This window comes from Eretmochelys imbricata, chromosome 17 (genome assembly GCF_965152235.1).
Source record: "Eretmochelys imbricata isolate rEreImb1 chromosome 17, rEreImb1.hap1, whole genome shotgun sequence".
Lineage (NCBI taxonomy): Eukaryota > Metazoa > Chordata > Testudines > Cheloniidae > Eretmochelys > Eretmochelys imbricata.
Genome location: NC_135588.1, coordinates 7,031,637 through 7,043,250, shown reverse-complemented (window position 1 = coordinate 7,043,250; position 11,614 = coordinate 7,031,637). Strand labels below are relative to the sequence as shown.

Below are 11,614 nucleotides of genomic sequence, written 5' to 3'. Positions count from 1 at the left end.
GTCCGGCCGGCAGAAGCGCTGGGCTCGGCAGGCAAGGCCAAGGCGGTCACGTTTTTCTTTCCAGAGGCCCGCTGGGTGCTGTTTGCGGGCGGGGTGGCGCCCGGCCAGGGTGTGGGACCGGGCTCTTCTCCGGATTCAAACTGCAGCCTCCGCCCTTGCGCCTTCAACTCCTCCTTCCTTGGCCAGCCCGGCCCCGGCAGCAGCTTTCTCCTTCCCGGCCGCCCGCCTGCCTGGTTGCAGTCTCATGTGCGCGCCCTACGGAACGGGTGAGTCCCAAATTAGGGATATTTATTTTATTCCAGCTCTTCTCCCCCCATTTAACGTTTGCGGCGCTTTCCCACGTCCCGCGCTCTCCCCTGTTTAACATCTGATCTGCTCCTTCTCCCCCGCCCCTTATCTCTAATGATGGGAGTGTTTGAGTCAAATTCTCTCCCCCAGCTGCACAAACTCGCCCTTATTCCCTGCACTTCTACACAGTCCTCTCCACTTTACGCATTCTGAGATCAGGAAGAGATTGGTGGTATAGCCATTCTGTTTTACGCTTTTCTGCTATAGACCTTTCTAGATGTGTAGGGTGTAAACTCTTTCTATTTCAGCCCAATCCACAGAATTAACCACTCACTGACTGCATTTAAAAACAGTTTTCAACTTCAGAAGGTCATTGGGGTGCCCTTGAAAGCCTAAAAATCATATTTAAAATCAGCAATAATGCCTTGAATTAAAAATAAGGCTAACTGTTTTACTATAAAGCATCCAGCATACATCTGTAGATTAGATAAGTGTTTGATTAGATAAATAGTTTGTTTTATGCACTACAGAACTATATCTTTAACTTTATATAGGCACTGTAGAAATGAAGTGAGCTGTAGCTCACAAAAGCTTATGCTCAAATAAATTGGTTAGTCTCTAAGGTGCCACAAGCACTCCTGTTCTTTTTACTGTAGAAATGGAGTTTCCTTCCTAAGTGTCTTTTGGTCGCAAATCTGGATTAGAGGGGGTTGTCTGCTTATTTTACATGTCCTTTTGCTTATGGGAAGGTTAACACTAAACTAGATGCTAGCAAAGCCTACTCTAGAATTCCTAGACCGCAAAGAGATAATTTCAGTCAAGGTTAAATCGTGTGTGTTTGAATAGAAACATAATCAGGGAAAACTTTAAATAAAACCTCTTTCAGAGATTAATTGAAGGCAGAAAACAAATAACTTTGAACACAATGCAGAAGATGATGCAACTCCCTCCCCTTTTTAAAAATCACTTTTTAATAGATGTCTCCATTGTAGTCAGGAAAAGCTTTTTTTTTTTTTTGGTGTTGTGCTTGGATGGAAGTATAGTCTAATAGTTAAAATATGGGGTTGGGAGTCAGATCTGGATTCTATTTTTGGTTCTGTCACAGATTTGCTGTGTGACCTTGGGCAGTTAGTTTGATATCTGTAAACTGGAGTTGTTCTCTCCTGCCCTGTTTCAACAGCTTGTAAGATTTAAATCAGTAGTTTGTAAAGCACTTACATATTTTAAGATTGGAAGGAGGTAGAGAAGTGCAGAGTGGGGTATAACAGTTCCATGCATAACTGTTAATAACGTGTTGCTCTCTAGATCTTTCAAATTAAGGATCACTGTACTATTAAACAAGTCTTATCTTTAAACACCACTTACATGAAACTAAAACCACGGCAGTTCACCCATCTAGGATGTGTGGTAGGACGGATACAGTTATTGAAGCCTAGACAATCAATCCTTTTTCATTGCTAGAATAAGAAAGCAAAAAATATGGCTTAACCTTACTTCAATTGAAGTAAATAGGAACACTCCCTTTGATTTCAGGGGAAGCAGAATAAAGCCAGTAATGAGCAAGTATGTCTTGCTTTAACTTTCAAGAGTCGCACCCTATCCAGAAATGCTCTGACATCACTGATGCTATCAGACCCACTAACTTTTCCTATCTGATGTAACCGCAGGAATGAAGATAAACTTTATTTTCATTGTGAGGAATTTACACTATGCTTTACTCCTCTTAATCCAAGAGAAACCAAGTAGCTGATTTTGCAGTAAATAAATGTTCACACAACTCATTTTCCTAAAGAAGCTTTATTTAATCTTTTTTCTTCCTTCAGTGAGTACAAAGAGAATTAGAGGAGATGCACCTAAATAAATGTACTCAGTTAGGTCATGAATCTACTTCCACTCAAGTAAAGGGCAAAGATCCTGTTATTTTCAGTGGAAGTAGAATTGAATTTGTTGACCCCGCATTCTTAAGCCAGCTCCACAAAGGCATTGAGGGGCCTAACTCCTACTTAAATCAATGGGAGCTAGGTGTCTAGATACCTTTGAGGATCTGGGCCAAAATGACTTATGCTTTAGAATTGGTTATGCATAATGCAATCAAGTTATTCACCTGGACTTCTGAGACTTAAACACATAATGAAAGTTGCACTGAAATACAGAATTTGTTAAAAATAGGACACTTTGGTCTGGTATCACAGCATTCTGCAACTTTAAGGACCTTGATTCTGAACCTGGCTGGGAATCCTAAGAGCTTAACAAGTTCATGTTCACTGGGAAGTTTGGGTGAAGGACAGGAGGGCACCTGCAACTTAGTTTAGTACAAAGGTGTCTTTGAGGGAAGCTCTTGTCTGGTGGTCTGGCTGGATGAAATGGATTAGAAGTGATCAAACAGTAGCTATAAGTCTACACTTCTGTAGAGAACACATGTTAAAATATTAGTGCAAACTGAATTGTAAGAATAGTTTGGGACAATAGAACAAGATGCCAGGACAGATAGTGGAATCTCCTTTGCTGGAAATAGTCAAGACTAGATTTGACACTGCTCTATTGGTGATGAATGATTTGATGATGATGGGCCAAACTGATCATTAGCGTATGTCAATGAACCTCTGAAATTACACTCGTGATGAATTTGGCCCAATTAAAGCAACAAAGGGGAGGGCAGGATTAATGGGCCACTTGGAATCTAAATGAGCCCAAAAGAAATAGCTCTATAAGTAAGGCTCCGTAAGTTTAAGTAGTTAAATAAAAATGTATTTAAGAGGCTAATTCTTTTGAAATCTAAGTGAGGAGTGCATCTAAAGCCAAGTAGTTCTTGGTTCTGCATGTTTCCTAGTTAGGACACTTAAAACTCATTCAATTTGCTTCTTTTAACCCCATGGCTGAAAATATTTTATGCCCCCTCTTTGGTAGTAGAACTTGGTGGAGCACAGATGTTGGGAGTATTAATTTTTTGGTTTTTTTTAAATCCCTTTACAGATCAAGCTGCTTAAACGTGGTTGGCTGAGGGCAAACCAAGTATTTTTATTGTTAGTGTAACAACATGTATAAACTAGCTAGCTCCATTGTTAACTAACTCCTTATTCTGGTGGGGCTGGCTTCTCTAGAGAAGAACATTACATCCGTACTAGAGTTCAGGCTTGAGTCTCTTCTCCAGGAAAACAGTGCAGAATTATGTGGTTTGCATTACTCTTTCTGAAATAACAAAGTTGATTTCTTTTAGGACCTCCACTTTGACTTGAACAAGGTCCACCAGTCTGAAGGCCTTCACGGTATCAACTCTCCTACCCAGGAGTCCTGTTTCTAGAGCTTTACAAATTCACCCATACACAGCATCAGACAACTGAATAATATGCCAAAACAGGTAAAAGCCCCAATATTGTCCGTCTTCACTAATTTAAACTTTCTGTCATAAAATAATGCTGGGCTGAGGTTCAGTTGATTTGTAATCCACAATCGGAGATTGTTAAAGTATTCTCTTCCTCTTTCCCCCTCCCTTGTTGCCCTGAAGCTGCTCCACAAATTTGTGAATAACCTCTGGGTAATATCACGACACTAGATTTGATAAGTTTAAGGTTTTGATCTGTGTTACTAAAGATTGTTTTTTATATATGGCTGATAAAATGAGTAAGACTAGTGAGTACTGGCAATTCATTAATTTAGGTAGGCCTGCATTCAGGGATGTAGCCCACTACAACTAGAAATTGCAGGATTACAATAGACTATCACTATTTTTTAATCATCGTTCTTCAAATTAAATTTTCAATGACATTGTTAAAATGTGCACTTTTTTTCCTCCTGCCTGGATTTTAAGAGTTGAGCCAATTCTTGCATATTTTTGATTTTAGCCATAAATATCAATAGATGAAAGTGAATGCAAGGAAGTTGGGCTAACTAATACAAGCCAGCAAAAAAGCCTCCTTTTCCAGGACTTATTACAGCCAGCTCTGCAATGGAGTTTGCAACCATTTATCTACCGTAAACATTAAACAGTAAACCGATGAGAGGGCAGGGGGAGAACAATGCATATTGTTCCACAGATAGGGGAATCAACAACAACAAAACTCGAGTATTATCTGAAGAGCAGTATTTGGCTTTGTGTAGTTCAGCATGTCCAGCTGTGAACTCATTGGGTCCCTTAATGCTCATACATAGTATGATAATGAAAACCATGTTCATGTCAACATCTGACCTACTCTCGTCTCATTCAACTTTACTGGTAAGCAAACTTTTATTCGTATGCTATAGAATTGTGCATGACTTTAAATCCAGTTATATCCAATCTGGAAAGAAATTGGAGATCCCCAAGTGCATATATTAATTTTGAGGAATTATTATTCTAGTTTGCATATTATTCCTGCAGAGCCATATGTGCAGGTGGTGTCTAGAGGATGTTGTTTGTCCATTTGAATGCTGCTGAGGTCAGTTAACAAATTGTATTTGCTAACTGTATGCAGCAGCTTTTTGGTATAAACAAAAAACAGCGTGTTAAGACGTGGTCAACTTGTAATGCTAATGATAGTTACATAATTTGGGGGGGGAGACAGAACGCTTGCAGGAAGGAATGCAAAAATCAGCATTTGCCCAAAAAAAACAACCCAGCACCTGAAACCTGTGTGTACTGGCTACGCTTTTCATTATGTACGCTTAACAAACAAGTGACCTTCCAAACAGTGTTTTCAAGGACACTGGAGCCCAGAGGCTCAGATTAAAACCTTTAAATAAGTTATTTGTAGAGGGCCAGATTCTGGTTTGATGCAGACAAAATAGCATAACCTCTCCATTCACCTCTCCAAATGGGCACTATATATACACATTGCAAAACCATAGTTGTGGAGCACTGTTTGGCTCCAAAAAAGGCAAGCCTGGGGAACCTCCATTAGCCTTAGTACCTCTGACAACTAATATGATCTGTGCACCAGCCATTAAGGCTAATAGGCCATTTCCTTGAGTCAGATCTTGTGTTGAATATATGGTGTTTAGAGGAGTCAAAATCCCCTGATCACGAACCACTGTGTAAGTGTATTTGTTCTTAAAGAATCACAAAGTTGCCAACATCAAGAACTATACATCTAGGGACACATTTATCCATGGTGTCATTCCTCTTGAGTCAGAATTACACCAGGGATGAATTAAGCCCATAAAAATTGTCATTAGTTCACGATCTCTCATGCATCAGATAAACACCTTCTAAAGCATGTCTAAAGATTGAAACACAACTTCCACGGTAGTGAGATATATAATAATTTTTTTTTAATACTTCCTGGGCAGAGAGGTCAGACCAGTAGTAAAAATGTGCTGAATTATTTGTTTCTTGCTAAGACTGAGCTTAAATCAAATCTGTCTTATTTGGAAACTGGAAAGGGACTTTAAACTGCAGTTGAAGAGGTGAAAGTCCACCCTGGTGTTGAGTCTATTACAGGTGTTATCTTTTACATGTGCTTTCCAGGTGAATGGCCCAAAGAGAGATCCTGCCATCCAGAATGAGCTTAATGACTCATTCAAAGAAGAGGTTAAAGCTTTTCTGAGTGATGAAGATAAATTGCATCTCTTAGATGACCTTACCAAAGTTAATCCTGTAACCACAACAACAGGTCAGTGTTTGTGGCCGTCTGGGGCATCTCCTGAAAGCTTACTTCACTTCACATAACAAATAACTGTCAACATATACTGTGACAAGATGGATGAGGCAATCTCTTTTATTGGATCAACTTCAATATATTTAAAAGATATTCCCTCATCCACCTTGCCTCTTTAATATCTTGGGACCAACACAGCTACAACAATACTGCATACAAAATATATTGTGGTCAGCTATTCTGATCCCTGTAATACTAGCATGAAAATAGTACCTGCAGACATGATCCAGAGCCTGTTGAAATCAATGGAGAGATTTCTGTTGACTTGAGATCAGTCTTTAAACTTGGCTTAATCAATATTCTTTAGCATTGCTTTGAACCCACACCGGTCTTTCAGCAACATGGAACTAAGATTTAAACAAAAAACCTTTCACCTATGTCACTGGTTCAAATACACCTTGAATTGGTAGCGGTTGGCAGTTGTTACTGGATGGCTCTTACATGGCTATGCGAAAGGATTTTGTGCTCTGTCCAGTTTCAATTAACAGATTTCCTTATCTCAAGACACCATCACAAACAGTAGAGCCCTCTTACTGTAATAGTCTTTGCAGAGAAGCCAAGGATTGAAATCAGGCTTGGAAACTGCAGTCTTCACTTAACTTTAAAAATGGTCCTTTGTAGACTGAGATGAGGCATATTGATGGTACAATGTGGAGAATTCTCCAATGCTTTCTCCTTTTTCTGTGAATGAATAGATGATTCAATCTCCAGGGCTGTGTATGTGGAACCTATAATGAGAATGCATAAGAAATTAATTAGTCAAATTTGGTGTTCTTTAAATTTTTGTTTTTAAGACCAGAAATGAACCTATAAGATGAATATTTAGTCATGGTAGACATGCTAGAAATTATCTTATTTGACTATTCTCAAACTCTGTAAAAATCAGATTTAAATCCATCTGTGAATAGGCAGAAAAGATAGTATTTCCTAAATATTTCTTATACAAATAGGACTGGGGAAAACAAAATACATTTGTTTCCAATAATTGCTAATAGAACATATGTTTATTTCAGTACTGAAATGTCTGCAAGCAAGGTACACAGTAGATGTGTTTTATACATACGCTGGCTGCAGTCTTGTGGCTGTAAATCCATTTCAACCTATCTGTCACCTCTATTTGCCTGAGCTTATGAAAGAGTACCACACTGCACTTCGACCTCAGGTAACGGTGATGACTGTTCTTCTTACAAAGCAAAAGAGATGAAAAGTCATCCAAATCTGAACTAATAAACCAGCTGTGTTAGAACCACTTCTAGCAAAACTATATGCTTTATTCAGCCAGGGCTCTTGTGCATTTTTGCCTTCTCCTCTCGCACTCTTCTATTTGCCAGGTTCATTCCTATAGTGTATAGTTAAGTGCGCGTCTCAAATTTTAGATTTAGAACCTAACATAGAGCTCTATGTAGAAGAAAAGATGTGATTGATATTTCTGTGCTCAAATTCTTCAATCAACTAGAAGAAGAGACAGTATGTTCTAGTGACCTGAGCATGAAGCTTAGTCAGAAACTCCTGAGGTCTAATCCTTGTTGTGCGGCCTTAGGTTACATAGTTTATCCTTCTGCTTCTGCTTCCTGGGCCCAAATTCTTCTGTTCAGTTCTATTTCCCTACCTCACTGGGCGAGTGAGGATTAAGTAATAGAATCTGCTTTGTGTTAAACATAACTGTTTTCCTTTTCAAACTATATATATATATATACATACATACACACTCTTTATTGTTAGGAGTTGAAACCTCATATCTTTGCTGTGGCTGAACAGACCTACAGAAATGTTGAAAGCCAGATTGAACCAATAAACCAGTCTATAATTGTTAGTGGTGAAAGTGGTGCTGGAAAGGTAAGCATAGGATGTTTTTTTGTTTTTGTTTGTTTGTTTTGCCTCCCCTTTTTAATCAGGCCACTGTTCTGACATTGTTAGCATGTTCTGAGACTTTAATGTGGTACAAAGCATTTCAGCTAGCTCTCTAATTTGAAGAAGGAAGAGATAAATACAATGCAATTGGTACAAAATACAGCAGGCAACTGTAAGCCATTATAGTATGTGGGAAGACAGATGGGAGGGGAATGCACTCTGGTTAAATTCAAATGTGCCATGCTCAGTAAAACTGCTCTCTGGACCATATTTGTAGTTTTTAATAGAGTAAAATTCCTGTTGAGATCAAGGTAAGGATAGCTGAGTTTGGCCCTTTGTTAGGACTTGACACGTGGGGCTTACGCTAAATTGTATCAACACATCCACAAGATTTGAGGAGTTCAGCTTCTAACTCTGACCCTGATTCAACAGTCCATCCCTGCTCAGCAAAGCACTTAAGCAAAGCTGTATGTGAACTATAGCTGTCAATTCTGGCTATAGTTTTCGAATAGCTGTACCTTCATTTTTCTTACAAGAATCTAGTCCAGTAAGGCACGTAAGCTTGTTTCATGCATTTGAAAAAAAATCACTTTCCTCAACATAATAACTAGGTGCACAATGTTGTTTTCTCATGGCCAAAGCTCTTGTCAGACTTGCATCTAATTAATAATGTGAGAGCAGACAAAGGCTTATTGTCAAGATTCTCTTTTTAGACTTGGACTTCCCGATGTCTTATGAAATTTTATGCTACTGTTGCTGCATCATCTACCTCTCCTAAAGGCAATGAAACAGTGGAGAGGATAGAGAAGAGAGTGCTGGACTCCAACCCTGTTATGGAAGCTTTTGGTAAAGCCCTTTTTTATGTCAATAGTAAGGAGAAACAAAACCATGACTACATTGTCAGTTTGTGCGTTTTTAATTTTTATACAAACCTTCACTATTCCGCATTATTACTCTTTTAAAAAATCACCTCTGAAATACTCAAGCAGCATGCAAATCATCCTATATATTTGTGTGTCCCTAGAAGAAGACTAAAACAAGCTCTGGTTTTTTTTTGGTTCCCCATTATTGGAGAATAATTATGCTTTGTGTCCCCCCGCTCCTGGTGACTTCACAGGAAATGCATGTACTCTTCGGAATAACAACAGTAGCCGTTTTGGAAAATATATCCAGCTTCAATTAAACAGGTATTAATTATTATGTAAAATGCTCAAGCTGTGTGGTGGTTTTTTGTTGTGTTGTTTTTTTGAAAGTTTTTTCACAACTTTCTCTTCTTGCAAACATGTGTCTCGAGTCTTCCACAGAACACGGAATGGAGTGTTTTTTGTAACATACCTTGGTATATTGGGATGAATTAATGTTTCCTGGATTTACCTAGTACATTGTCAACACTGATAGGACATCTATCTTGCAAAGATAGCTTTTCAGTCCAGAAGACTGTACCTATGGACTACTCTGCACTTGCATGGCTAATCTATTAAAGATACTATGATAGAGTTCTTAAATTAAGTAAAGACACCAGAAGCTTAAAACAGTATTAAAAGATATGGGGCACCTTGCATGCTGTGTGACAACGGGCTGTCCATAGGACTTCTGTTTTTAAGGGCATATACTAACATGTTTGTTATTTCTCTAGATCACAACATCTGACTAGCGCTTCCATCCAAACATTTCTATTGGAGAAAACCAGAGTTGCTTATCAGGCCCCGCGTGAAAGAAACTTTCATATTTTTTATCAGGTTTGTACTAGATTAATTTATCTAGGTATTTCTAAAGTACATTAGTGATAGAACCATTAGATCTGGCAGAAGATCTACTTGCAACTTCCTGTTTAGAACAGTTCAGTTTTTTACTCATGGTTTAATTCAGTTTTCTGGACCTTGTGTTATCATCCCATTAAGTATGTTCCCAGTTTGCGAATCATCACTCTGCCATTTATGTTTCGTACAATATTAGGATTCAGTAGTCTTCTTTTTTTGTTGCAAGATCACAAAAGGTGCCACAAAGGATGAAAGACTGGAGTGGAACCTGCCTGAGGGTGCCAATTTCTTCTGGCTGCCAAATTCTGAAAGAACACTGGAAGGTAAGATTTAAAGTTGACAACTGAGACTGTTGTATGTAGAATATTAATGGCCCATAGGAGTATGGTCTTAAGGAAGAAAAATCACTCTATAGAGACTTAGGGCTCTGGTACGTTGGATTTATGTTCCATTTTCACAAAGCCACCTGCCTGACATTGACTCTGTTCAGATTTCACTTTACACTGTTAAGAATTTGTACTTGGCATTTCTCTGAGGCTAAGTTTACAAACCTCGTGTGATACCTGGCTGCTTCAACAACTTGCTGCCTAACCTCTGGGGCCCACAAAGGTTCGGTATTAAGTCACTCAGTGGCAGTAGTATAATTAGTAGTATGACTTCTGCTCCTTTGGTTTGGCAAAGCAGATGTTCTTGTGCTTGCAGCTGGTACTTTCAAAGGGGTGCCCCACCACCTTAGGCTCTGAAAATTTCAGCTGACCTGTCTACACTGCTGTTTTGGAGGGATGAGAGTGGTGTTGGGTGGCTTGTTTATGTGTTTGTTTTTTTTTAACAACACCCGTTTGGCTTTCCAGAGGACTGCTTTGAGGTGACCAGAGAGGCAATGTTTCACTTGGGCATTGACCGCTCCACACAGAACAATATTTTTAAGGTCAGATAAAAACACTCTGCAATATCTGTAAACTCATCTTTGAAACTAAGGATCTTGGTATGCATTTGGTTGTTTGGTGTGTGATCAGTCTTAGTACCAAATTCTGCAGTCCTTGCCTTACCAGGCAAATCTCCTACTGATTTCTTAGGCAAAGTTCCCATTAGTAAGGACTGCAGGGTTTGACTTGTTAGCAGCAAATCCTAAGTGAGAATCCTGGGTAAGGAATCCTACCCTGCCTCCCCAAGACTGTGGAACCTGTTTGGCTATTGTTGCAGTAGTCCCCACAACTTCTGCGTTTCTGTCTGTGGGTGCGGAAAATGGCTCTCCTCTGGCATTCCCCAAGATCTTTTTGACGATCCTGCCCACTCCTGGCATCTGTTCAGCTGCATTTCGAGCCCTTGCTAGCAGCAGAGCAGGGTGGTAGGACAATAGGGAGGATGTGCTTCTAATGCTTCATTTCAGCAGTTGACTGTATTTGTTCCACAGTGTTCAACGTAATTTGTAGACAGATGTTAAACTAATAGTAGTTCTTAATATAGCACCTGTGGTTAGGATATACTATCTAAAGTGTAAATGTTAACTTCCAATGGCTCAATTCTGCTCTCACTGAAATAAATGGTAGAATTTTCATTTACTTGAATAGTGCAGGATCAGAAACTAAATTAGTGGCTTAAAAAAATATAAGCAGCGTCTTTCAAATGATTTCTGGCTTGCATATTTGCGCAAATGTTTCCGCTGCTGTGCTGTTTTTCTGAGGTATTTGGAACCCAGATGCCTCTAAAAATGATAGGTGAATCTGAACTCCAGAATTCAAATGACTGTTTATGTTGCAGATATTAGCAGGACTTCTACACCTTGGTAACATTCAGTTCTCTGATTCAGTGGATGAATCGCAGCCTTGTGAACCAGAAGATAATGCCAAAGGTGAGGCCCCAAACATGCATAGTTTTAGTGTTTAGTTTCCTATTGGGTAACTACTATTGAAAGATAATGGCACCAGAAAGACCTAATGATGTCAGAAGTACATAATCTCATATACTGTATTCTTCCTTTCATTAGGAGACCAAAGTGGGGAGAGGAATGACAAGAACTGTCAGTTAATTGTACCCTCTCCATTATTCCTTTTATCTGTTTTTATAAAACATCAGAATGCT

General features: G+C 39.1%; 1 protein-coding gene across 1 annotated transcript in view; it reads left to right on the top strand.

The window, feature by feature from the left end:
* The window catches only part of MYO19 (myosin XIX), a 29,098-nt gene continuing 17,484 nt past the window's right edge, over positions 1 to 11,614 (top strand). Inside the window, exons 1-11 of the mRNA XM_077836513.1 lie at positions 1 to 266; positions 3,506 to 3,646; positions 5,732 to 5,876; positions 6,935 to 7,083; positions 7,644 to 7,757; positions 8,486 to 8,618; positions 8,890 to 8,959; positions 9,409 to 9,511; positions 9,759 to 9,855; positions 10,384 to 10,460; positions 11,294 to 11,384. Of these exons, the coding sequence (XP_077692639.1) occupies positions 3,635 to 3,646; positions 5,732 to 5,876; positions 6,935 to 7,083; positions 7,644 to 7,757; positions 8,486 to 8,618; positions 8,890 to 8,959; positions 9,409 to 9,511; positions 9,759 to 9,855; positions 10,384 to 10,460; positions 11,294 to 11,384 (991 nt within the window). The 5' untranslated portion in view covers positions 1 to 266; positions 3,506 to 3,634. The remainder of the gene's footprint in view (positions 267 to 3,505; positions 3,647 to 5,731; positions 5,877 to 6,934; positions 7,084 to 7,643; positions 7,758 to 8,485; positions 8,619 to 8,889; positions 8,960 to 9,408; positions 9,512 to 9,758; positions 9,856 to 10,383; positions 10,461 to 11,293; positions 11,385 to 11,614) is intronic.